Source organism: Eschrichtius robustus, chromosome 3, assembly GCF_028021215.1.
Source record: "Eschrichtius robustus isolate mEscRob2 chromosome 3, mEscRob2.pri, whole genome shotgun sequence".
NCBI lineage: Eukaryota > Metazoa > Chordata > Mammalia > Artiodactyla > Eschrichtiidae > Eschrichtius > Eschrichtius robustus.
In genome coordinates, this window is record NC_090826.1 from 19,283,762 (window position 1) to 19,310,447 (window position 26,686).

General features: G+C 43.5%; 1 protein-coding gene across 5 annotated transcripts in view; it reads left to right on the forward strand.

Annotated features, from left to right (window-relative positions):
- NIPAL3 (NIPA like domain containing 3) overlaps nucleotides 1–26,686 on the forward strand; it is a 49,560-nt gene that overhangs the window by 5,604 nt on the left and 17,270 nt on the right. For all 5 annotated transcript variants that reach the window (XM_068539166.1, XM_068539170.1, XM_068539168.1 and 2 more), the window contains 4 exons: nucleotides 14,943–15,011; nucleotides 16,619–16,790; nucleotides 19,359–19,418; nucleotides 23,362–23,507. In XM_068539166.1, coding sequence (XP_068395267.1) covers nucleotides 14,943–15,011; nucleotides 16,619–16,790; nucleotides 19,359–19,418; nucleotides 23,362–23,507 — 447 coding nt within the window. The remainder of the gene's footprint in view (nucleotides 1–14,942; nucleotides 15,012–16,618; nucleotides 16,791–19,358; nucleotides 19,419–23,361; nucleotides 23,508–26,686) is intronic.

The following is a 26,686-nucleotide window of genomic DNA, read 5'->3' on the forward strand; positions in this document are numbered from 1 at the left end:
CCTGGCAGGAAAATATAGGTCCTTTATCCACACTTTTATAGCCAATTCACAACTACTATGGTAATCATCATCATAATAATAGCAACTAACATTTGTTGTGTTCACTGTAACAGGGACTGTGTTAATCCTCACAAAAGTCCCATAAGGTAAGTACTATTATATCCCCATTTTACAAATGAGGAAACTGGCACAGAGATGTTAATTAACTTGCCCAAGACTACACAGTCAATAGGTCATAAAACTGGAATTTGAAACAAGCCTGTGCTCTGCCAAAGCCCTTGGTTTTATCCACCACTTCCTCTTGCCTACATTGTGCCGGGCACTCTGCAAGGCCCCTTCTCTCCCTGGTACTGGTTATTAAGTGTCGAAATAGCAGTCGTGGATAAGGTAATGCCTTACCTGCTGGAGAAGGTAAACGTCAGGGAGCTGGCCTGAAGCCAGGTCACAGGTGTAGCAGAGCCCGTTAGCCAGCCTGCTGCATCCCTTGCATTTGAATATGAGTAACCCTCAGAGCAAGCCAGAATGCAGTTTATACTTAACTGTTAGCATTTTAAGCCCAAGGGACTATGAGAGTTCAGTTTAAATAGCAAGTGATGACACTGTCTTGTCTTGTCACTGCAGTATGTAAGTAGATGCTGTTGTTGGCAGATGTAAAGCAGGCGCTGGAACAGGAGGTCTGAGCTGAGGTTTCACTTGGATACCAATATCCAAGGTTTCCTGCCTCTGCGACCTTTGGCTGCTTTTCTGCAGTTTCTTTTCTTTCAGAGTTGCAGCTGGTGAAAGATCAATTCTTGGATCAGAGAATATCAGAGCCAGAAGGGTCCTTAGAGCTGTTGCTAATGCTAATGATGATGATAAAAATGAAAATTGTAAAAATAATAATGGTAGCAGCTAGAATTGTTTTAATATTTATTACATGAGGGTTTACAGTCAGCTTCATTTTTCAGAGGGGAAGCTGAGGCTTCAGCGTGATTGCCCTGAAGTCACACAGCAGTAAGTGGCAGAGGCAGGACCCCAGCCCGGGTCTGCTGGTCTTCAAAATCTGTATTGGTAAGCTGAAGCAGAGAGGGAAGTGACTTTGGGTCTGCTGCCCCCTTCCCTTGATGGCTGGGTCTGTTGGAGCCATGGCTTGAACCTGCCCCTCAGTGGGAGCACCGGTGTTTCAATCTGCACCTTTTTGTAAGGCACAGAGTCAATGATCCCAAGATCGAATCCCTGTCCTGGGTTAGCCGTCAGCATGTACTTATGAGCACTTAACACTTTGAATAACTTTGGTGAAAACCCCCGGGTGGTTCCTCAGCCAAAAGCAGAGCATGCTGGGTCGAGAAGTCTCCCAGCAGTGTCCAGAGCTGGAGGCTCCCGTTGCTGTCCTCCTCCCTCCCTGCCAATAGACCTGGACACCACCATTTCACAGTTTCCAGTGCTGAGGTTTGGAGGAGGAACTTAATATCAGGAGCCCTGCTGGTTGTCGCCTCAACTCTGAATTGCCCTCCACCAGGCACTTGAGGGCGGCTGGTAGGTGTGTGTTCAAATTGTGTAACCCCTGGGCTGCTGGCAGCTTCCTTGCTTGACTTTAGATGCTCATAAAATTGAACCAAAAAAAAAAAAAAAAAACATTGAACCAGTCACCACTTTACAAGGGTTTGGGGCATAATTAGTGTTGACAAAGCCCTTTGAAACCCTTGGATGCGAGGACGTGAAGTTGTACTGAGCTGTTACTGTGTCTGTAGCCAGTCATTATGAGTGGAGATTAATATGCTTGAGGTAATGGCTTTTAAAAGAAACCTCAGCTTCCTGTGTCATTAGTGGGAATGTAGCCCTTACAAGGTGGGGATCTTTTTTTCTTTATTTTGCCACCTTTGAAGGACACCCCAGAGAATACAGTGGGAGACAGATTCTCATCAGGAAACTGGAAGTCAGACCTCTAGCTAGCTTTAAGTTCTCCCATTCTCACCTTGGACAGGTTATTTAACTACTCTGAGTCTTCCTTCGTTCATCTCTAAACTCCTTCCAACTTGTGTGCTAAATATAGGACTCATAGCAGTACCCACTTCATAGGGTTATTTGTGGCTCAGAGGTGATGCGTAGAAAGGGCTTAGTGCCATGCCTGACATATATATATAATACCTGTGATATAATATATAAATGCTCCATAAATATTATTACGGTAACCTTTTAACCTCGTTTTTGATGCTTAGACTGGTTTATCCCTGTGAGCTTCACGATTTCATTTCCTGGTTTCACCCCTCCACAGCCTCCTCCCTGAAACAGCATTGACTTGTCTGTGTGGCCACAGCTGCTTGTTTCCCGTCTTCATCTCTTTACTTCCCCTTGGCGAGTTGTTAGCAACACTGTCGACCTAAATAGACTTAGGAGGCAGTAATCAAGCAAAAAGAGTTCACGTGGGGCTTCCCTGGTGGCGCAGTGGTTGGGGGTCTGCCTGCCGGTGCAGGGGACACGGGTTCGAGCCCTGGTCTGGGAGGATCCCACATGCCGCGGAGCAACTGGGCCCGTGAGCCACAACTACTGAGCCTGCGCGTCTGGAGCCCGTGCTCCGCAACGGGAGAGGCCGCGATAGTGAGAGGCCCGCGCACCGCGATGAAGAGTGGCCCCCACTTGCCGCAACTAGAGAAAGCCCTCGCACAGAAACGAAGACCCAATATAGCCATAAATAAATAAATAAATAAAAACCCAAAGTTTAAAAAAAAACAAAAAAGAACAAAGTTGAAGGATTTTCACTACCAGATTTCAAGATTTACTATAAAAAAAAAAAAAAAAAGAGTTCATTTGGGATCCAAGAATTACAGTTCAGGGCATACAGATTCAGGTGTCAAGTCGAGGGCTTTTAAAGGTGAAGAAGGGAAGTTTGCATCACAAGGGATTTTCATTGGAGTTGGAGGGAGAAGCTAGTCTTGGCTAAGCGTGACTGAGCGCTCAGGCCATCACTTGGGGGGTGGAGGGGGGCAGTTTGGTACTGTGACAAGCTGCAAGCGTTCTTGCAGAGTCCTTGGAGTATTCATGGTTTGGCCTGGTTCAGAAGTTCATGGCTCCAGCCGATGAGGACATATACAGGGTCCACCTCCTTAATGGCCTCCCAGCCCCATTTCATTTTTTTTTTTTAAATAAATTTATTTATTTATTTATTTTTGGCTGCATTGGGTCTTCATTGCCGCGCACAGGCTTCCTCTAGTTGCAGCGAGCGGGGGCTACTCTTCGTTGCAGTGCGCGGGCTTCTCACTGCGGTGGCTTCTCTTGTTGCGGAGAGCAGACTCTAGGCGCGCGGGCTTCAGTAGTTGTGGCACGCGGGCTTTCGTAGTTGTGGCTCGCAGGCTCTAGAGTGCAGGCTCAGTAGTTGTGGCGCTCGGGCTTAGTTGCTCTGTGGCATGTGGGATCTTCCCGGACCAGGGCTCGAACCCGTGTCCCCTGCGTTGTCAGTGCCTCTGCCACTTACTGCTGTGTCACTTCAGGGCAATCACTCTGAAGCCTCAGCTTCCCCCATTTTAAAACCCTGACTTAAATGACTCCATTTTATGTCACATTTCACAGCACATTCTCCAGCAGCCTTGTGGATTCAGTCTCATCAGAGGACAGCTTGGTATCTCTGGGTAGTAATAATGTAGTGGCTATCAGTTATAGGTCGAACCATAAGAAACTACCACTTTTGTAGGTCAAAACTGGTTGGATATTGGCAATTTCTATGGTTCACCCTAATTCTTAGTTACTGAGTTAAGTGTTTCTTCCAAATGATCTCAAGAAGTTCATGCACCAGCTCTGACAGAGGGGCACCGTCATCCCAACTAGCAGAAGAGAGCGGAACCGAGGCTTAGTGAAGCAGACCTCAGCAGCCTGCCTACCCTGAACCTGCAGCTGTCCTCTGAACAGCCCCCGCTCAGGTCTCCGTTTCTGCCCAGTTCCTGGGGCCTGTTTCCAGCTCTTCCCTGTCTCCCACTAAGGTGTTAAAGCAGCTTTGAAGTGTTTTTGGAGCAGCAGCCAGAGTCTTTTTGTCTCCTACCTGCTGAAGGCAGTTCCTGCAAAATCACTGCCACTTAACGCTTTGTAACAATTTACTCATTAGCATAGGTAAACTGAGTTATTAGGCAGAGTGCCTGCCTGGCCCCAAGTTCTTTGCCTCCCATGAGGTTGAGGTCCTTGCTTTCAATCCGTAGGAGCCACATGTAGTGAAGGGCTTCCTTTGAGGTCTTCAAACTTGCCCCTCTAAGGAAACACTGTGTATTTCCTCACACTTTCTTTTCATTGACATCTAAAACTTAAAACTTTTGATTACAAGTTTAAATATTCACAAAGTATGTAATTCCTGACACATTTAAATTCTTTTTTTTTTTTAACTCTTACACGTACTTAACTAAAGCCCCCAGAATATAAAGACCACTTGATCCCTACCATCAGACTTCTGAAAAGACTCTTCTTTAACAGTTGGAAAGTTTACATCATTCCTTTTCCTTCTTGAATTTCTATTTCCCTTCCATTTCCCCACAGAATTTTATCCCCAAATTGTGTCAGCTTAAAGAAAAACACACAACCTAAGAGTTGTGACTTAAGTTTATTTCAGAGACCTTACTGAGGACTATAGCCTGGGAGACAGACGCTCAGTAGCTCTGAGGAAGCTGTTCTGAAGAGGTTGAGGGGGAAACCAGTTTATACGTATGTGATTTTTGGCTAGGAAACACATGCGGTAAAGTGTACATCTTGGTAAAAGATGACTGCTAGTCACCGAGAACAGATATCTCAAATTAATGATTGAGTGCTTTTTTTTATGTGTGGGAAGATGCAAGAATCTGGGTTCATTAAAATTCTTCCTGAGATGTGCATCTAACTATCTATGGGGCCTGCTTGTCCAAGCACAGAGCATCCTGTCATTGTCTTAATTTCCGTTCAGAGTGTACTGTCGGTCATCGACTGCAACAAATTACAGCTTAATCCTTGCAGAATTAGGTGGCGAGCAAAAACACTCTTGTTCTTCTTTGTTTATATGTGTCTGTCTTTCAACACTTAAAATTTTTACGGACACCTATCATACTTCTCTACAAGAAAGAATGTAGAGTATGTAACCAAATTTCTTTTTTAAAATTTCCTTTGATATAAGGTTCATAGGTATTGATTCAATACAGAATTTTTTATACAATTGAATAAAAGCAATTGATTAATGCAGTATAAATTTTTATCATCATTATTGAACAAAAATAACTTTGTATTAGAAGAATGTATCTGAAAAGATTTGGACTTGATTTTCAATATTCAAGGTAAATATTATTAATTGGTAGAATGAGATAGAGTTTAGCATCAATCCTGTTGCAAGCTTTGGTTTTTATGGCTAGAAGTGCTGAGCCTCTTCATGTACCCCGAACGGAAGAAGTATTGTTACAGCAGTATCACTGAATTCTTTCAACTCCTTCCAAGTTATGTGCTAAAAATCACGTGGTGATAAACTAGTTTTATTGACCTGTCAGCTAACAATATGATTAGGACCTCATTCATTTTTGTTCAAAGCAACGTACTAGACACACTTCATTTAGAACAGGATTTGTTTTTGCTTTTACAGTTTCCGTGAAGTTTACCAAAAAAGCATGATCAATTATGCCAGTCACTTTTTTCACTTAGAGACACATTGGGTTAACCTCATATATCCAGAAAGGATTGGGGAAATTGAAATATTACTAATTTTACTACACCTTTGCCCTTACTGTATTGTAATACATATATGTGTACATATATTTTAACTCTAGAATATAATGCAAATATTTACTATAAATATTTGTACATGTATTTATCCCTTGCTTGAATATATTTTTGTCAAAACTTAGAACTGTAGGTGTAACCTAATTAACAAAGCTAGTCTTTATTGTACAAACATCAGTTAAATCAGACTTTCTGATTTCAGAATATCTTAACAAGGGCCAAGTTATCCCATTCTGATATCTGTCATGCCTTACAAGAATACGTATGAGAGACGGAGAGAAAACAATTCCTAGAATGGGCATTTATCACTAAAGAAATCTCCCAGGAAACAAAATTTCAAAATTCCCCTTGGTTTCTTAGTGGTTTTACAACTTGGGGCAATGTACCAGAGTAAGATTCCACATGAGTGAAGGACAAGCCTTTCTTTGATAAAGTAGGTGGAAGCTACAGAGAAAAGTAAGAAAGGGGAACTATAGGAAGCTAGCAAAGGGCACAGATGGAAATGAGGATATGGTGATTGAATCCCTTAAAACTGTCAGTGTCAGCAAAACCTTTGTGGAAGGGAGTCTCTGGGCCCCCCAATCTGAAGGATATGGCCTTGTAGACCTTGCTACCCTGATTTCTCTTTTAGAAACAGTCCTAATGACATCACTCAGAGCCTCCCTATCATCTCCAAGCCTAAATCCAAACCCTTTGAAGTAGAGAAGGCCCCTCCCAATCTGACCAGCCCACCCCTAAGCCTTATCCCTCTACACTCAGGTTTCTTCTGTCTTCCGTGGACCCTTGCCCTAGCTATATAGAAGCCCTCATTGGTCCTCAGGCTCTCACACACACATCCCCTTTTACCTCTCAGTGCCTTTGAGCCCATTTCCCCCTGGGTCTTGTCCCTCCACATCACCTTCTTTCCATTCCTCAAAGGCACCATGCTCATTCCCACCATGGGGGCTTCCCATGGGATGTAGAATGGCTTTCTCCACCCCACCCCCATCACTCTACGTCTTCAGATCTCTCTCTGAAACCATTCTTCAGAGATGCTTCCCTGACTTCCCTTAATCCTGGGTCTCTCACACACTAGGTCAGGCCTCTGTGCTTCTCCTAGGTAGCTCTAACTGAAGTGTGCTTAAAAATAATCAGGTGTTTAATATATACTACATGAGGACCGGGACAGTGCATGGCACGTTGACAGTCAGTGCATGGCACACACTAGGCACTGAATAAGTGAATAAGTGTCTGGAATGCTATTCTTCCCTCCTCTGTAAAGTGTCTGTAGTCTGTACTAGCCTAGGAACCTTTGAGTGAAGAACCAATTCCCCAGCCCTTGGTAATAGCTACTAATTATTGAATACCTATCCTGTGTCAGGCATTGTTCTAGAGCTTTAAATATTCCATAGCTTGACATAATAGTTAAGAGCATGGGCTCTAATGTCAGACTACCTGGGTTCCAGTCCTGCTTCATCCACTTACCAGCTACCTCATACCCTCTGTGCCTCAGTTTCCTCACTGTAAAATTAGATAATAATACTACCTACCTTATAGGGTTGTTATGAGGATTAAATGAGTTAATATATATGAAGTACTTGGAATAGTACTTGGCATGTAGTAAGTGCTCACTAAATACTGTTGTTTGTCATTATTGCTGTCATGATTATTTCTAATATTTACAACAAACCCAGTCTGTCAGTTTCCAAAGGCTGAGCTCTCTCTAGTAGAAGAGCTGGCCAGCCACGTAAAAAGAACTCAGGCTGGGACTTCCCTGGTGCCGCAGTGGTTAAGAATCCGCCTACCAATGCAGGGGACACGGGTTCGACCCCTGGTCCGGGAAGATCCTACATGCAGCAGAGCAACTAAGCCCATGTGCCACAACCCTTGAGCCTGTGCTCTGGAGCCCGCGGGCCACAACTACTGAGCCCATGTGCTGCCACTACTGAAGCACACACCCTCTAGGACCCGTGTGCCGCAACTACTGAGCCCACATGCTGCAACTACTGAAGCCTGCACGCCTAGAGCCCGTGCTCCGCAACAAGAGAAGCCACCGCAATGAGAACCCCATGCACTGCAACAAAGAGTAGCCCTAGCTTCTCTTGTGGCTTCTCTTGTTGTGGAGCATGGGCTGTAGGCACGTGGGCTTCAGTAGTTGCAGCATGCAGGCTCAGTAGTTGCAGTGCATGGGCCCTAGAGCACATGGGCTTCAGTATTTGTGGCGCTTTGCTCAGTAGTTGCAGCGCGTGGGCTCTAGGGCGCGCAGGCTCAGTAGTTGTGGTACATGGGCTTGGTTGCCCCGTGGCATGTGGGATCTTCCCAGACCAGGGATCAAACCTGTGTCTTATGCAGGGAACCTGTGTCCCCTGCATAAGAATCCTGCAGGCAGATTCTTTTTTTTTTTTTTTTTGATTAAAAGTTAACTTTTATTTTTATTTATTTATTTATTTTTAAACATCTTTATTGAAGTATAATTGCTTTACAATGGTGTGTTAGTTTCTGCTTTATAACAAAGTGAATCAGTTATACATATACATATGTTCCCATATCTCTTCCCTCTTGCATCTCCCTCCCTCCCACCCTCCCCATCCCACCCCTCTAGGTGGTCACAAAGCACTGAGCTGATCTCCCTGTGCTATGCGGCTGCTTCCCACTAGCTATCTATTTTACATTTGGTAGTGTATATATGTCCATGACACTCTCTCACCCTGTCACATCTCACCCCTCCCCCTCCCCGTATCCTCAAGTCCATTCTCTAGTAGGTCTGTGTCTTTTTTCCCGTCTTGCCACTAGGTTCTTCATGACCTTTTTTTTTTTCCTTAGATTCCATATATATGTGTTAGCATACTGTATTTGTTTTTCTCTTTCTGACTTACTTCACTCTGTATGACAGACTCTAACTCCATCCACCTCATTACAAATACCTCCATTTCATTTCTTTTTATGGCTGAGTAATATTCCATCGTATATATGTGCCACATCTTCTTTATCCATTCATCCGATGATGGACACTTAGGTTGCTTCCATGTCACTGCAGGCAGATTCTTAACCACTGCGCCACCAGGGAAGTCTCAGGAGCAAAGTTTTGTTGTATACTACCGAAATTAAGATGGTAATTATAATCACTAGTATAACCACTAAGAAAATAACTCAAAAATATATAGTAAAAGAAATAACAAGGGAATTAAAATGGTACTCTAGAAAACATATCTATTTAACACAAAAGAAGACAGTAATGGAGGAATTGAGGAATAAAAAGAGACATAAGACATACAGGGGAAAAAAATACCAAGTGGCAGAAGTCCTTCCTTATCAGTAATTATATTAAATGTATATGGATTAAACTCTCTCCAATTAAAAGGCAGAGATTGGTAGAAATGATATTTTAAAAACATGACCCAAGTATATCCTGTCCACAAGAGACGCACTTTAGATTTAAAGACACAAATAGGTTGACGGTAAAAAGATGGGAAAAGATATTCCATTCACAGTGGAATATTCCAAAAGACAGCTTGAGTGGCTATGCTAACATTGGACAAAATAGACTTTAAGACAAAAGTTATGTTATGAGAGACTAAGAAGGACATTATATAATGATAAAAGAGTCAATCCATCAAAAAGATACAGCAGTTGTAAAATATATGCACCTAACAGAGCCCCAAAATACATGAAGCAAAAATTGACAGAATTGAAGGAAGAAATAGTTCAATAGTAATAGTTGGACACTTTAATACCACATTTTCAATAATGGATAGAACAACTCGACAGCAGATCAGCAAGGAAATAGAAGACTTGAACACCACCATAAACCGATTAGACCTAACAGACATCTATAGAACACTCCACCCAACAGTAGTAAAATACACCTTCTTCTCAAATGCACATGGAGCAGTCTGTGGGATAGGCCATGTGTTAGGCTACAAAACAAATGTCAAATAATCATATAAGCATGTCCTCTGATCACGGCGGGATGAAATGAGAGATCAATAACAGAAGGAAATTCACAGCAGCAAAGAGGGAAATTCACAAATATGTGAAAATTAACCCATGGTCAATGAAGAAATCACAAGGGAAATTAGAGACAAACTGATCCTAAAATTCTATGGAGGTGCCAGGGACTCCAACTAGCCAAAACAATCTTGGGAAAAGAAGAACAAAGTTGGAGGACTCATGCTTCTTGAATTCAAAAATTATTACAAAACTACAGTAATCAAAACAATGTGGTACTGGCATAAGGACAGACGTACAAATCAGTGGACTACAATATAGAGACCAGAAATAAACCCATACATCTATGGTCAATTGATTGTTGACAAGGGTGCTAAGACCACTCAATAGGGAAAGAATATAAAGTCTTTTCAACAGATGATGCTTGGACAACTGGATATCTACATGTAAAAGGATGAAGTTGGACTCCTTCCTCATACCATGTAAAAAAAATTAATTCAAAATGGAGCAAAGATCTAAGAGCTAAAACTATAAAACTCTTGGAAAGAAACATAGGTACAAATTTTTGTGACCTTGGATTAGACAACAATTTTTTAAAATGATGACACCAAAAACCATACAAGAAACAAAAGAAAAAAATAGATAAATTAAACTTAATCAAAATTAGAAACTTTTGTTCATCAAAGCACACTGTCAAGAAAGTAAACTATAACCCTCAAAATAGGAGAAAATATTTGCAAATCGTATATCTGACAAGGGTTTAGTATCCAGACATATAAAGAAATCTTACAACTCAATAATAAAAAGACAACTCAATTTAAAAATAGGCAAAGCATTGCACAACATTGAAAATGTACTAAATGCCACTGAATTGTATACTTTAAGATGATTAATAGTCAACTTTATTATATGTGAATTTTTAAAAATAAGCCAAGGATTTGAATAAACAGTTCTCCAAAGAAGATAAACAAATGGCCAATATATACCTAAAAAGATGCTCAACATCATTAGTCATTAGGGAAATGCAAATCAAAACCACAATTAGATACCACTTAATGGCTATCATAATTTTTTTTTTTTTTTTAAGGAAAATAACAAGTGTTGGCAATGATGTGGAGAAATGAGAACCCTTGATTGGTGGGAATGTAATTTGGTGTAGCCACTATAGAAAACAGTTTGGCAGTTCCTCAAAAAGTTAAACATAGAGTTACCATATGACTGAGCAATTCCACTCCTAGTGGAATGTACCCAAGAGAACTGAAAACATATGTTCATACAAAAAGATGTACACAAATGTTCATAGCAACATTCATGATAGACAAAAAGTGGAAATAATTTACATGTAACTGATGAACAGATAAACAAAATATGGTATATCCATATAATGGAATATTATTTGGCCATAATAAAGAATGAAGTACTGGTTCGTGCTATAACATATGAACCTTAAGAACATTATGCTAAGTGAAAGAAGCCAGTCACAGAAGACCATATATTGTAGAGTCCCATTTATATGAAATGTCCAGAATAGGCAAATCCATGGAGACAGTGAGTAGACTAGTGGTTGCCAGGAAATGAGGGGAGGGGAAACAGGGAATGAATGCTAGTGGGTTTGGGGTTTCTTTGAGGAATGACAGAAATGTTCTGGATTTAGATATCAGTATGGCACAACTTGATGAAATCTGGGCATTTTCAAGATTATGTGGCAACTCTGGCTGTTCGGTGGTTAGGACTTGCGCAGCCAAAAAAAAAAGAAAAAAAAAAAAAAAGATTACGTGGCAACTCCGGAAATCAGATCCACACCCGGCCCCCTGTTTGTTGTTGCTGCTTGTTGTGGTTTCTTATTGTTTGCTTGTTTAGTGATTTTTCTCAACTTTTTTTGTAAAGTCTGTGTTTTCTGTTGTGTGTGGCCTATCCAAGTCTGTGTCTGTTAGCTTGGTGGTCAGTTTGTGTTTTGATAGTTTCCTTAAACGCCTAGAGCCAAAAAAAAGGAAGAAAGAAAAAAAAAAACGTCTCCCCGTCTTTGCAGACTGGCTCTGTGCTGGGGCACTACTCCATCGTTTACCAGTCTATTTACAGCTCTGCCTTAACTTTTACTTGCTGTTCTGCCCAGCCTGAAGGCCACCTGAGGTGAAGGCTTAGCATCTTCTCAAGTGTTTTTGGAGCACGCATCCAGCCCTGGGTATATGAGTAGTCTTGATTCCCCAGGATACACCAGAGCTTTTAAAAGCCCTCTCTCTCTCCACCCCGCACCCCCATATCTTCTTTCCCAACCTCTTCCTACTCAGGCTTTTCCTTCTGTGTATTGTTCATCCCAGTGCTGTCCCTTGCCTCAGGATGCTGCAGCCAATACTTGTGAGTTTAAATTCTTTCAGCAAAAGCATCCCGGAAGCTGACCCCCCAGCCCTGGTACTGCTCCAAGTCAGGCAAAACAAAGGCAAGCCCTTGGCGCTGTTCCTTCAGGGAGCTGCCAGACAGGTTGGAATCCACAACCTCAATTTTTTTTTAATTTTAATTTTATATTGGAGTATAGTTGATTAACAATGTTTTGTTAGTTTCAGGTGTACAGCAAAGTGATTCAGTTATACATATACAGGTACCTATTCTTCTTCAAATTCTTTTCCCATTTAGATTATTACAGAGTACTGAGCAGAGTTCCCTGTGCTATATAGTAGGTCCTTGTTGGTTATCTATTTTAAATCACAACCACAATTTTTAAAAAATAAGGTCCTTATTGCTCCCTGTGTCCTCATGACTGCCATAGGTCTGGAGTGTAAGGGATGGTTGGCAGGCAATTTAAAATGCCACATTGCTCTCTGACCATAAAGCAACTGCTTCTTTCTTCACCAAGCCTTCTCCTTCTTATTAAAAGTTTTTAATTAGACTCCAGAGTTCTAGAAAAGTTGATTCAGACAGTGTTTGCCGGTTCATTCATTGTTCTACTGGAGGGATGGATCCCTGGAGTTCTCTATTCCACCATTTTCAATGGCATCACTTACAACATTGTGAAGATACTAAAAAAAAAACACTGACTGGTACACTTTAAAAACATCAAAATGCTGACTTTTATGATTTTTGAATTTGTCTCAATGAAAAAGGTAGTGACACATTAAATAAAGATATTCTGGTTTCATAGAATGGCCTTAAAGAGCATTTAGAGCCAGGCATTAAGATGGGAAGACATTAAAATACCTTAACTGAGCAAAAAAGGGGGGAGATGACCAAGCAGTAGAGTGACCCATACTCAAATCAGATGGATGATCAAAGCCACCCACTAGTAAATGTCTGGAATAGAGTCACATCTTGAGTCCCAGCCAAAAATTGCTGGATCGTTAAGCAACGTTGGTCCACTAAGAAAGCACATCAGTTAGCTATTGCTGGGTAACAAACCACCTGAAAACCTAAGTAGCTAAAAACAACAACCATTTTACTGCTCACAATTCTATGAGTCAGGAGTCTGGACAGGATCTAAAAGAATTGAAATCAAGATCTCGAAGAGATATTTGTACTCTGTTGTTAATTGCAGCACTATCGACAGTGGTCAAGATGTGGAAACAACCTAGATGTCCATTGATAAGTGAAGAAAGAAAATGTGGTTTATACTACAATGGAATATTACCCAGCCTTAAAAAAGAAGGAAATTCTGGAACATGCCACCACATGGGTGAACCTTGAGGACATTATGCTAAGTGAAATAAGTGCTAGACTGAATGTGCCTCACCTCCCCCCTACCCCAAATTCGTGTGTTGAAGTCAGAATCCCCAATGTGATGGTATTTGGAGATGCAGACTTTGAGAGGTAATTAGGTTGTGAGGGTGGACCTCATAAATGGGATTAGTGCCATTATAAGAGAGAGAAGACAGAGCTCTCTTTCTGTACCATGTAAGGACACAGCAAGAAGGTGTCCATCTGCAGACCAGGAAGAGGCTCTCACCAGGAACAGAATCAGCCAGCACCTTAATCTTAGACTTCTCAGCCTCCAGAACCGTGAGAAATAAATGTCTGTTGAGCCACCAGTCTATCGTATTTGTTATAGCAACCCAAATTGACCAAGGCAATAATCCAGTCACGGAAGGACAGATACCGCGTGATTCCACTTATATGGGGTATCTTAAGTAGTCAAACCAGTGGGAGGAGACTCTTGAGCAAAGGAGGAGTTGGGAAAGCCCATGCTGGGAAGAGAGGATTCCTATTTGGTTAAAATGATGCATCCCTTTGGTGTTTAGCGGGATAATGCTGGAGGGTGTGTTGAGGACGTAACATAGTGTGGTTTAAATGCTGGGCCACTTACACTTTGACCCAGCAGTCCCACTTCTAAGAATTTATCCCAAGGGAATAATCCTCATAAGTGCACAAAAATGCATGAACTAGAATGTTCGATCACAGCATTGTTTTTAAAAAAGGAAATAGCCTAAGTATCCAATAATACAGAAGCAATGATAGAAAATATGGCACATCCAAATGGTGAGTTATTTGACATTTATTAAAAATGGTGAATTAGATATGCCTATCAAGAGAATGTATTTATAATATCTTAGTTAAAGGAACAGGTTATAAAACAAATTATAATACTATTTTTATAAAAATAAATTAACATTGCCATTGACATCAAAATTCATGGACAGAAAAAAATTTTTACAAAACCCAAAATGTTTGCAGTAACTATCTCTGGGGGTTTTAGAGTGACAGGTGGCTTTTTATCTTTTTGCGTTATTGTTCTTTTCATTTATATTTCCTAATTATTCTACAGTGAATATACGTTTGGTAATCATTGTATAAAGTTTAAAAAAAAATGCCGTGCTAAGGAATCTGAACCTCATTCTTAAGGTGACGTAAATTAAATTTTTACAAATTAAATAATTAAAAGTGCCCTAAGCAACTTTGCCACTTAAAAGAGTCTCATTGAGACCCCTCTGGGAATAGGAAGACTCCATTGATTAGATGGCAAATAGTATCCCCGCCTGTGTTTTTCTTGTAAATTCTGATTTCTGAACATTGCTTTTCTGCGCAAGACCGTACCAAGTCCATACATTAAGGGGACTGGAAGAGCAGATTTAGGCCTTATCAAGTCCTTGTGACTGGAGGACAAAGGATGGTGCGTTCTGGTAGTGTCCCATTGCAGGCCGTGTTCTGTAAACCAGCAAGGCAGCCAGAGTAAACTCGGGTAGAAAAATTCCAGTAGAGTGTCTGGGGGGCGTGGCTTTGTGATGGATGTTGTTGGTTTTGTTTTGGGACAACAAACAGTTGGATTCAAATGTGTCCTGGGGCCCCTTGGCTTAGGCCCAGCTCATGTCTGCTCCTGTGAACTTTCCTTACAGGAAAACTTGATCGGCGCCCTCTTGGCGATTTTCGGACACCTTGTGGTCAGCATTGCGCTTAACCTCCAGGTACGTTTCAGTCACCAGCACTGCCTGGGGCAGAGATACAGCCGACAGCCAGGGTATCTGGTGCAGGCCCGGCTGCCTCCTCTCTGGGGGACATTGCCTATTCCATCCCAGGGCTGGGACAATACCTTTTAGGTTGTTCCAGAATCTCCCTTGATTCTTTGCCCCCGCTTCATCCCCCATCACCCCTCAACTATGAAGACAGTGCTCTCCGTTACTTAAAAGTCTCTGGGGGGCGCCTTGGAGCAGCTGCTGTGGACGCCCTGCCCCACAACTCCTCGGCCTAGTTGAGCTCACAGGCAGCTGTGGTTTAGAGCCAGTTGACGACACCATGGGAACTGGCCCCACTGGCTGCAGGTGCAGCTGGGAAGCCAGCTGTGTGTGTTGGGTGCTGGTGGCGGTTGTTAATGCCCCGGGGGCAGCCTTCAACCAGTGGGGGATGGGAGTCAGTGGATAAATGCTCCAGGCCCCCGTCCTTGGGTAGGATGGGGAGTTCACAGGGTTTCTCAGAGGGACTGAGCCCCAGTTGCCCAAAGCACTAACTCACCGTGAAAGCACCCTTCCCTGATCCTCCTCCCTTCCCTGTCTCACTTTCCCACTCCCTGACTTATGCTTCCTGGAATCACCTCCCAAATCAACTCCCTGCTCCCCAGCCCTTGTTTCAGGGACTGCTTCTGGGAAACCCAGTCCAAGACTTGACACCTGCCAGCAGGACAAATCCCACAGCACACTGGCCAACGCTTTCCCCCAGCGCTGCACAGCTTCCAGCTTCGGCGAGCCGCTCTGCCCCTCTGGAGCAGGCACATGAACACGCTGCTTCCACATACGCACATGTGTGTTTCTGTGTGTTTCCGAGGCTGCATGGTCTCTTAGCTCCTTATATGGTTCCCTCTCTTCTCTCTGCAGACCAGCACCTCTGCTTATGCATCTGCTTCCGTGCAGCCCTCATCAAGATCCTCCCCACATGGCAGCCTTGACTCTCTAAGTCAACATGCCTTTCTGGCTTTCCTTAGTCATTGCCTCAGGGTCTGTGTCCCAAGTTCACATGTCCAGAACCAGGAATATTGTCCATGCTTGGGCCAAGTATCCACCCGAGGGAGGGCAGGGTCCACTAGCACCCACAGGGCTGCCCAGCAGAGCTGCCAGCATTTCTACAGAAAGGAGTGTATCCAAGTGGGCACACTGAACACGGGAACTCCTGGGCATTGCTATTAGAGGGAAAAGTCAACCCAAGGGCCAGGCTAAAGTGGGGGTCCTTAGATCATGGCTCCCACCCCAGACTGCTCGTTGCCTGTGATGTGCATCAGAAATGCACATTTCCAGGCCTCACCCACATCTGCCCGCTGAGGATGAGGCCCAGACACATGTATTTTTTCAAAGCTTCCCAGGGAATTTAAGGCTTCCCAGCCAATTTGAGAACTACTGTCTCAGAATAGCAACGTAAGATTTAGATCACTACTGCTTTACTCTTGTCTGAGTCAGAACTCCAAAAAAACTTGACAGATCTCCCCAAACTATTTTTAAAAGTAGGGGGTGGATTTAGGATTCGTGCATCTTAGCATCTTTTCCCCGGAGATCTGGACAAATCGCATTCTTTCTCGGATTTCTAGAAGTACTGTCACATCCGCCTCGCGGGCTCCAAGGACCCTCGGGCCTATTTCAAGACCAAGACATGGTGGCTGGGCCTGTTCCTGATGCTGCTGGGTGAGCTGGGCGTGTTTGCCTCCTACGCCTTCGCCCCACTCTCGCTGATTGTGCCCCTCAGCGCCGTCTCCGTGATAGGTAAGACCCAGCTCCCACCCCGCCCCTCCCTTGGGACTTGCCCACCTCTGTGAGCAGGTCACCGCCAGGATCAAAGAGACTCACCAAACCAGCTTTTGCTTTGCTAGTAATACCTAACACTTACAAAGGGCTTCATACTCAGCAGGACTTGCTCTAAGCACTTTACAGATAGTGATTCTTCTAATCCTCCTGGCAGCCTTTTGAGGGAGATACTGTTATTATCCCCATTTTACAGATGAGGAAACCGAGGCACAGAGTGGTGAAGTTACTTTCCCCAAATCACACAGCTAGCGAGAAGCAGGGCTAGGATGCAAACTGGCTGTCTGCCTCCAGAATCTGTTTAAGATTGGGAAAGTTTATCAGAATTGCTTTTTATTTCTACTGCAGAAGGAAGATAAACCTTGACACATTCATCCTAACACTGTCAAGATAAACTAAGCTTTCAGAGTTCAGGTATTTCACACCTCTAAGAAATGCACATTCAGCTTATTCTCTGATCTTTTTACATCAACTGATACCATTTTTAAAACATCACTAACTTTCTCATCTGCCATTTTTCTATGATTTCTGTAATCACTGAACCAGTGTTTCAGAACGTTTGAACCAACTGGAAGACAAAGGAGTTTTAATGTCCATGAAGTCACAAATAAAATAGAATTAGAAAAAAAATTCTTTTCTTCTTAAGTAAAAGATGTTAGTAGATTAGTGAACAATAGTTTTTTGTACATAGGAGCAGGGACAGTGAACTTGCTTTGAAATGTTTCCTTCCATCTTGCTGGTAAGCATTACAGTGCCGAGAAGCTCTTCTCTGCTCCTAAAGGAGAAAATCGTATTCTGAGTCTTAATCCTCCTGGAATTAAGAGGGCCTCTTCAATACCAGGGATGGCATATGCATGGCATTTATGTGCCCCTGCAGTACCCATGGCAGACATCACTAATCAATCATAGTGAGCCTGGATGGGCCCTCAGAATTCTCAGAGCTTCAGGCAGTCATTACCAATTACTAGGAGTTGGCAGAGGAGCGGAAATCTATTTGCTTTCCCTGATCCTATTTATTGAAAGCCCCTCTTTTTCTTGATCAGGGTTGGTAAACAGGCAGCCTACAAGGTGACTGAGGTCCTCAGGCATGCTGTGTTCTTTCCCACCCAGTATCGTTTCAAAATATCATTTGAGTGCCTTTAGTTGAGGCAAGTTGTCTGCCGTAGTCTCAGCTTCTCTCTACTGTCTTACATCTGGCCCACTTTCTACATCTGTGTTGTTGCCCAGCCCCAATAGGTATTTAGGTTTGTCCTCTGCCCATTGCTCATCTATCCAAGGGGCTCTCAGAACCTTTATTGACAATGAGGAGTATGTGACTGAATGACTAAGTGCTTTAAATCTTAGTCTTTGAATTTTAATAAGGATCAAATAACCAAATTCTTAAAAATGGGCTGAATTATAATGATGGGACTTCACATATCATCCCCTAGAAATTAAGGGGCTCTTAGAGTTTCTTAAGTTAATATTCAAATAATATTAAAAATAAATATTAAAATAATAATCACCATTTATTGGGTACCTATTACTTATTAGTCACTGTTCCAGGTACTTTAATAATAATAACTCAGTTATTGAGCATGTACTAAGTGATTTGCATATATTATCTCATTTAATTACCCCTATGACTCTGAGAAGTAGGTATTTTCAGTGATGTGCTGATAAACCAACTCGAGAGAATGGGAGAAGAAAAAGAAAAGAAAGAGGAGGTGGAGGGAGGGAGGGAAGAAGGGAAGGGACAGAAAAGTGGGAAGAAAAAGAAGACCTGATTTTTAATGTTTTTGATGTAAAGGGTATAAATACCCACACTGTCGCTGATTCCAAGCTACCGATGGTTTCCTGACTATTAACCCTCGGCAAGCTGGTGAAGGCTGGATGCAGCACACGATTTCAGAGACTAGGAGACTGACTCTCAGGTGAAGTGACCTACCCAGGTTACCCAGCCAGAGGAGGCAGACCTGAGATAGTAACCCAGGTCTGTTCACGGTGAATGCCAGCCCCATCCTTTAGGACAGTCACAAGAAAGTTTGAGTACATCTGCAAACGTGGAAGAGTCAGGGAGTGAAAAGAAAAGAAGCAGGGGGGAAATGTCAGAGGTAGACATTGCCTTCTGAAGGAGCAAGAGCCCTGGCCTCCAGCAGTCCTAGGTTCGAGCCCAGCCTTTCCTTGCCAGCTGCATGGTCTTGAGTGGGTCCTTTCCCTCTCTTAGCTTCAGTGTCCCCGTTTTTCACATGGAATCATAACAGTGCCCACCTCAAAGAGCAAACACGCCAGAAATAACTTGTGTAAGTTGCCTGTCACACAGCAAGTACTCAACCCCCGGTGTTCCTGGCCTTGTAGGAAATCCTCAGGGAGGCTCAGAGAGGAGCCTCTGTTTCTAATAACAAGAGACTGAGCTCTTGGGAGCATGAGTGAGAGCTTAGGCAAGCTCCAGTGCAGATGAGCCAACCCAAAGGGCACTGGCGAAGGGACTCCATTTGACTGATGGCAGCCTCAATGCTCTTCTCCCTGTGCTTTTTTTTTTTTTTATAGCCAGCGCCATCATAGGAATCATATTCATCAAAGAAAAATGGAAACCTAAAGACTTTCTGAGTAAGTTCATGGATTTGAGCTCTGTTCTTAATTGTTATGCTTGTGCTTTTTTTCATTATAAAACCAGCTCACCCCAATTTAGAGATCCTTTGTCTCCTGCTCCCCAGTGTGGTTCTGTATCCCACCCTCATCAGGGTCCTGAGAGCTGGGTTTTTTAATCAGTGGTTCCCAAACTTGGCTACACATCAGAACCATCTGTGCAACTTTTTTAAATGGGCTTTCATTTATTCCATTCAATCAATATTTATTGAACATCGACTGCTGGGATTTTAGGAGGCCCAGTAAAAGGCACCCTCTTTCCCTAACTGAGTTTTAAAACAGTGAGAACTAAGCAAGGAAGTCAAATACAGGAGATCAGAAGTTATGCTTTATTACTAATAAAAGCTAGATTAGAACGTGCAGCCACATGAACTCGCTTACACTCTCCCCCAATGCGCTCCAGCCCACAGCTAGACCTTGGGCCAGTCTCCCAAGGAAATATTTGGGTTTACAGAATGGAACGCTTATCCTGAATTACTGCCGTACATATCCTGGGGCAGAGAAGGGAGAAAAAAAGATCAGAGCCTGGGTGTTTAAATTATTTCAACAGATTAACTCCATTCGGTCGAGAAATACAGACCAGTGGGGCAAGAGGCAGAAGTGTCGGTTCATTGGAGCTTCCTCCACATAGAAACCCAAGGAGTGGGGAAGAAGTTACCTGCTGAGTGCCACCCTCTGTTGTAGGCGCTGGAGATATAGCAGTAGGACAGATGAGGATCCTACTCTCATGGAGGTTACCCTCTAATGTATATGTGTGTTGGAGGGGAGAACATACAGTAAACAAGTTAACTATACAACTAACTAAATAAAATAATTCTAGATCTTAGCGAGTGCTTCAGAGAAAATAGAATGCTTTTTGTTGGGGCACTGGGGATGTGGGGATGCTTTTCCTAGACTGGTCAGGGTTAGACTCTCTGAAGAGGTGGGGCCCAGACCTAACTGATACTAAGGAGACTACCAATGCCAAGGTCTGTGGGCAGTGTTCCATTTAGAAGGAGCAGCAGGTGCAAAGGCCCTGAGGCAGGAATAAGCTTGGTGTGTCCGGTATCAGTAAGGCCAGTGTAGCTGGAGGGTGATGAGTAAAGGAGGAAGCAGGACATGAGAGCAAGGAGGCATGGAGGAACTGGGTGATGCAGGGGCTTACAAGCCACGCTAAGGAGTTAAGGAGTGACATGATGGTGGGTCCAGGCTCTATCCCCAGAGACTTTAAATCTGGGCTGGGGCCTGGGCATTTGCATTCTCATAAAGCTTCCCAGGGTGAAGTATATTAGTCTGCAACTTGCTTTGAAATGTATCCAAAAATAACCTGGCTTGATGAATGAGTGGAGGGGTGAAAAAATGGATCGCGATATGGGATAAAGCAAGTATAATAAAATGTCAATTTAGAATCTAGGTGGTGGGACTATGGGTGCTTACTATTAAAGATTTTTTTTAATATAAATTTATTTTTATTTATTTATTTTTGGCTGTGTTGGGTATTCGTTGCTGTGTGCGGGCTTTCTCTAGTTGCGGAGAGCGGGCTTTTATTGCAGTGGCTTCTCTTGTTGTGGAGCACGGGCTCTAGGCACGCAGGCTTCAGTAGTTGCGGCACGTGGGCTCAGTGATTGTAGCTCGCAGGCTCTAGAGCGCAGGCTTAGTAGTTGTGGTGCACGGGCTTAGTTGCTCCACAGCATGTGGGATCTTCCCGGACCAGGGCTCAAACCCGTGTCCCCTGCATTGGCAGGCGGATTCTTAACCACTGCACCACCAGGGAAGTCCTTGTGTCTGAAAGTTTTTAAACACAAAACGTCAGGGAGAAGAAGCTCACAAGATGCTGCAGACACACAGCCACATTTGGGAACCACGGTTCTGAATCATTGGTGTAGAGTAACAGCAAGATTGGGCCAGGAGGTGGAAAAAGAAAAGGATCTTACACTGAAAAAAGCAGAACTACTGCTCAGCAAACAAATGACACCACAAAGACCAAAAGACTCAGAATGATTTGTAGTAATTTTGCTGGGGGAGGGGCGGGGCTGGGCTGGTTCTGAGATCAGTGTAGAGGTTTATGTCCCTTCCAGGGTCATGCTAGGTAGTCCTGGAATGAGAGGCATGCCCTATGTGAATTAGAAAAAGATGCCCCTCTGGGCGTCTGTAGTTCTGTGGGCAAATGCGTTGGTGAGCAGAGCATGAGCTGGATTTTAGCCCTCTTCACTGCCCTTGCGCAGTGAGCAACCTGCACAACTGTACCTGGCTGCCCTGCTTAGAGTTCTATTAAGTACAGCAAACATTCACCCAGTGCTAGACCTTTGCTGGACAACGCAGGCATATTGATGAGTAAGACCTGTCCCTGCCTACGGAGAACTTAAGACAATAGACTTGCCCAGAACTTACCTTGTTGAGTTTAACCATGGTTCATTCATTCACTGAGCAATTGAACAACTGGTTTTTGAACACCTTTTGAGGCCTAGAATGAAAATAAAGGACATTTAATATGGTATCACATTTCCTCGCGATAGTGAAATGAAACAGGTAGAGTTAATTCTATCACAGAAAAATCCAGAAGCCTGTGGTCACAATATGTGCAGCTCAGAACTCACAGCCCTTTTCAGCTTGCCTGGGGCTGGGCTCACTCAACTTCAACCAGAGGCTTTTCACCAACCCCACAGGGTTCAACTGGAGTGTGACAGGACCCTGGGGAAGAGTCAGGAGACTCTGGTCCTTCACCCAGGAGCATGCCTCCTGGGCCACCAACAGTTTCTGTCAGGTCTGAGGAGTAGAGTGTTGATAGTATTTAGATAGTTCCCTTGGGAGTAAGTTAAATAGCCAGTTGGGAGAGGCTGAGACAGTTTTTCAAAGGCATACCGTAGGCTCTGAAGGTTTGCTTTTGAGGTTTTTTTGTTTTTTGTTTTTATCTAGCCCATCTAGCTTTAGAATGTTCCTTGTAAAATGCATATTAAAACCAGAGTGCAATACCAGAACGGCTAAAATGAAGAAAAAATATGCAGTTTTGCTCATATGCTACTGGTGGGAGTGTAAATTGGTATAGCCACTTTGGAAAACCATTTGACAGTACCTACTAAACTGGACATCTACATCTCCCGTGACCCAGGAATTCCACTTCTAGTTTTGTACCCAGTAGAACTACATGCATATGTTTTCCAAATGACATGCACAAGAACGTTTGTAGCAACGTGATTTGTTATAACCCAAGACTGGAGACTACTTAAATGCCTATCAACAGTAGAAATGATAAATTGTATCCTATTCACACATGGACCACTGTACAGCAGTGAGAATGAAGAAACTACCACCACATGCCAGGATACAGATGAATCTCACATAGTCTTGCATGAACCCAGACACAAGAAGACGTACTGTACGAATCCATTGATATAAAGTACAAACCCAGGCAAATGGTCAGTGCTGGTAGGAGTCAAAGTGTTGCCCTGGGGGTGGGGGCTAGTGATTGGCAGGGGACACGAGTGGGGATTTGGGGGTCCTACCAATGTTCCCTTTCTCGACCTGGGTGCTAGTTACATGGGTGAGTTCACTTTGTAAGAATTCATCGAGCACTTTTTTGTATGCATGCTATCTTATTAAAAAAATTTTTTAACACTAAATGTATCTTAAAAAAATGGCATTCAGGGGACTTCCCTGGCGGCCCAGTGGTTAAGACATCACACTTCCTCTGCAGGGGGCACGGGTTCAATTGCTGGTGGGAGAACCAAGTTCCTGCATGCCTTGAGGCGTGGCCAAAAAAGTAGAAAAAAAAAATGACATTCATGAAGATACTCTATTTTTTTTCAAGTAAAGAATAACCCAAAATTCAAGCAATAGCACGTCCCCATATGTTACCCCAAAGACACGTGCTGGCCTGGGGCGGGCACTTGCAGTAAGCCCTGTGATGGCCTCCCCCTCCCTGCAGGGCGCTACATCTTATCCTTCGTTGGCTGCGGTCTGGCCATCGTGGGCACCTACTTGCTGGTGACATTCGCACCCAACAGTCACGAGAAGATGACAGGCGAGAACATCATCAGACATCTTGTGAGCTGGCCTTTTCTCCTGTACATGGTAAGAGAAGCCTCCGGTCCTTCCACCTGAGATGGTGGGGGTGGGGATGGAGTCCTAGAAACCAGAAACCCAAATTCCCAGCAAGATGCGGTTCACGGGAATCATGACGTATTTCACAGCGCCGAACACCACGCTCGCAGAGAGCATGTAGTTCCTGGGGAAGTGCTTTTTTTCACTTGTGTCCTGAGTAATGTCTAAAACTGCATGTATAGTATGATAACTTGATTTTTTTAGAGGTATTTGTAGGTCTGTACGTTACCTGTAAAAGATTGGATAGAAAAACAGAAACTCCATCAGTAGTAGTCTCTGGGAGATGGAATTATGATTGTGTTTTTATTTCACCTTCGTCTTTACATATTATCCAAAATTTCTACAGTGAGCATTTAACTGTTATGGTAAGAAAAAAAGTTAAAATTTTCAACAGTTAAAGAATGTAATTTTTTTTTTTTTGCCCGCTATCACACAGCTGATAGAAGCTGATAGAAACACGGGAGACACTGCAGACTTTATCTCCTAAACCCCCAACCAGAACTAATCAAGGTTACAAATAGATTACAATTGACTAATTGTAATCTAAATTGATTACAAATAGACTAATCAAGGAAAACATCTAAGGTATTTGATAAAGCTACTGGTGTATTCCTGCTCCCCCCCACACCCCCACCCCCACCCCTCCCCCACCCCCCACCCCCCACCCACCGCCCCCGGCACCATGTTAAACACTTTTTAATGTATTATCTATCAACAAAAATAACCAGTAAATGAGGAGTTTTATTTGAGCCAAACTGAGGACTATAGCCTGGGAGACAGCCTCTCAGATAACCCCGAGGAAGTGCTCTGGAGAAGCATGGTTTTCAGTACAGTGTTATATCTTCTCAGGTCAAAGAACATTAAACAAGTCAGGGATACATTCCTTTAAGGTATAAAACAACAACAACAAAAAACAGATCAGCATGTACACAGCAAGTCGGTTTGTCCTTGGTACCTGGGAAGGGAATCTTATCATCGCAGGGGTACTAGCATTGGCATCCCATGAAGGGAGGCATTTAATATATACATATATATATTTATTTATTTATTTATTTATTTATTTTTAATATTTATTTTTAATGTGAACATTCTTTACTTCTGGTCAGTGTACCCTTTTCTTTAATAATTAAAGCAGGTGGGCTTCTCTGGTGGTGCAGTGGTTAAGAATCTGCCTGCCAATGCAGGGGACGCGGGTTCGAGCCCTGGTCTGGGAAGATCCCACATGCCGCGGAGCAACTAGGCCCATGCGCCACAACTACTGAGCCTGTGCTCTAGAGCCCGCGAGCCACAACTACTGAGCCCGCGTGCCACAACTACTGAAGCCCGCACGCCTAGAGCCGGTGTTCCGCAACAAGAGAAGCCACTGCAATGAGAAGCCCGCACACCGCAACGAAGAGTAGCCCCCGCTCGCCACAACTAGAGAAAGCCCACGTGCAGCAACGAAGACCCAAAGTGGCCATAAATAAATAAATAAATAAATTTATTTTAAAGAAAAATAATTAAAGCAGGTGTACAATGTATGTTTGAAAGGCCACAAATAGGCCGTTTTAGTTAACACAATTTTTTTTTTTAATTTCTCCATTTTAATCTTTTTTTTTTTCATATTTATTTATTTACTTGGTTGCACCAGGTCTTAGTTGCGGCAGGCGGGCTCATTAGTTTTGGCATGCAAACTCTAAGTTGCGGCATGCACATGAGATCTAGTTCCCTGACCAGGGATCGAGCCCGGGTCCCCTGCATTGGGAGCTCAGAGTCTCATCCACTGCACCACCGGGGAAGTCCCTGTTAGCATAAAATCTGAGTTAAATCATGTATAAGCCAGAATGACTTCCCTATACCTCAATGTGTGAAAATTTGTTTCATCACATCTCAGACTCCCTCGATAGTCCTATAACATAGGTGTTTTTCTCCCCATTTTATGGATGAGAAAACTGGATCTCAGGGTTAGCAAACTTGCTCAGACTCCCGTGAGAGCAGAGCTGGACCTGAAGCCTGCCTGCCTGCCTGGCCTCACGTGTCACCACAGCCTGCTAACGAAGGTGTTCACTGTTTTGCCTTGACTCAAGCAGCCTGGGCCTGCTGTAGAGGCCCCGAACGTCCTTTTTCCTCCGATTGCCCGTGAGGCAGATGATAGATTCCCCCAAGGTTGGGGCTGTGTCATCTCCCTAGCGCCATCCAGCCCCAGCGTTGACCTGTAGGCATGGAGAAGTGTCTGCCGGGCAGAGCCAGAGACCCACCTCTTCAGGAAAAGCTTAACCCCAGAACACAGGCTTCTCTTCCAGAGAGTCCTGGGCTCGAGTCCATTACATACTGTGTAGCCGTAACCAAGGCACTTAGCCGCATGCTCTGCCTCCTTCTCTGTACGTTAACTGGCGGGGTCCCTGCACCCGGGGTGGCTGTCAGGTCCACCCAGCACGTGACAGACGCTCAGTGACCAATTCAGTTTGGCTTCCTCCATCGTCACTGTGAGGCAGTGCTGCCAGCTGGAAAGATTTGGCCAAATCAAATTCAGTAAATATTTATTGAGTGTCTGCTATGTGCCAGACACTGTGAGTATAAAAACTAAACGAGACAAGCTGACAGAACTCATGGTCCATCAGGAAGCACCAACACATATACAGCCATCTCGCGCTAGAACGCCAAGTGCTCTCCCAGCGTGCGTTTAAGCATCATGAAGAATTGGTGGGGAGATCGGCCACTCCCACCCCCCTGCCCAAATGTGTGCACATCAGTTGGGAATGTTGATGAGTAACTGTACATCTGCTTGACGGCGTATTTTGCAACAATTAAAGATAATTCTGGCAACTCCATAAAACATGAAAATTGTTTACGGTAACTAACAATGGCCCAGCACAAAACTGTGCTTTGACTGTGATGACAAGTAGACAAAGTATGTATTCAGTGTGACAAAGACAGGAAGAAACAGGAAAATGAACGCAGCTGTGTTTTATGGTCTCTAATTCTGAGGAATTTAACAGTTTTTTTTCTTTTTCAAATGCCCATTAATGTTTCTGCACTGGTTTTTGTGATAAATGAACTTCGGTAGGAGGTTGGGATAGGCAAACAGAGCTGAGCCATTGCTTTAGTTTTGCTGGGGCTTCACTGCTTGGGAAAGTATTGCCAAATGTCTGGACCTTTAAGGACTAGAA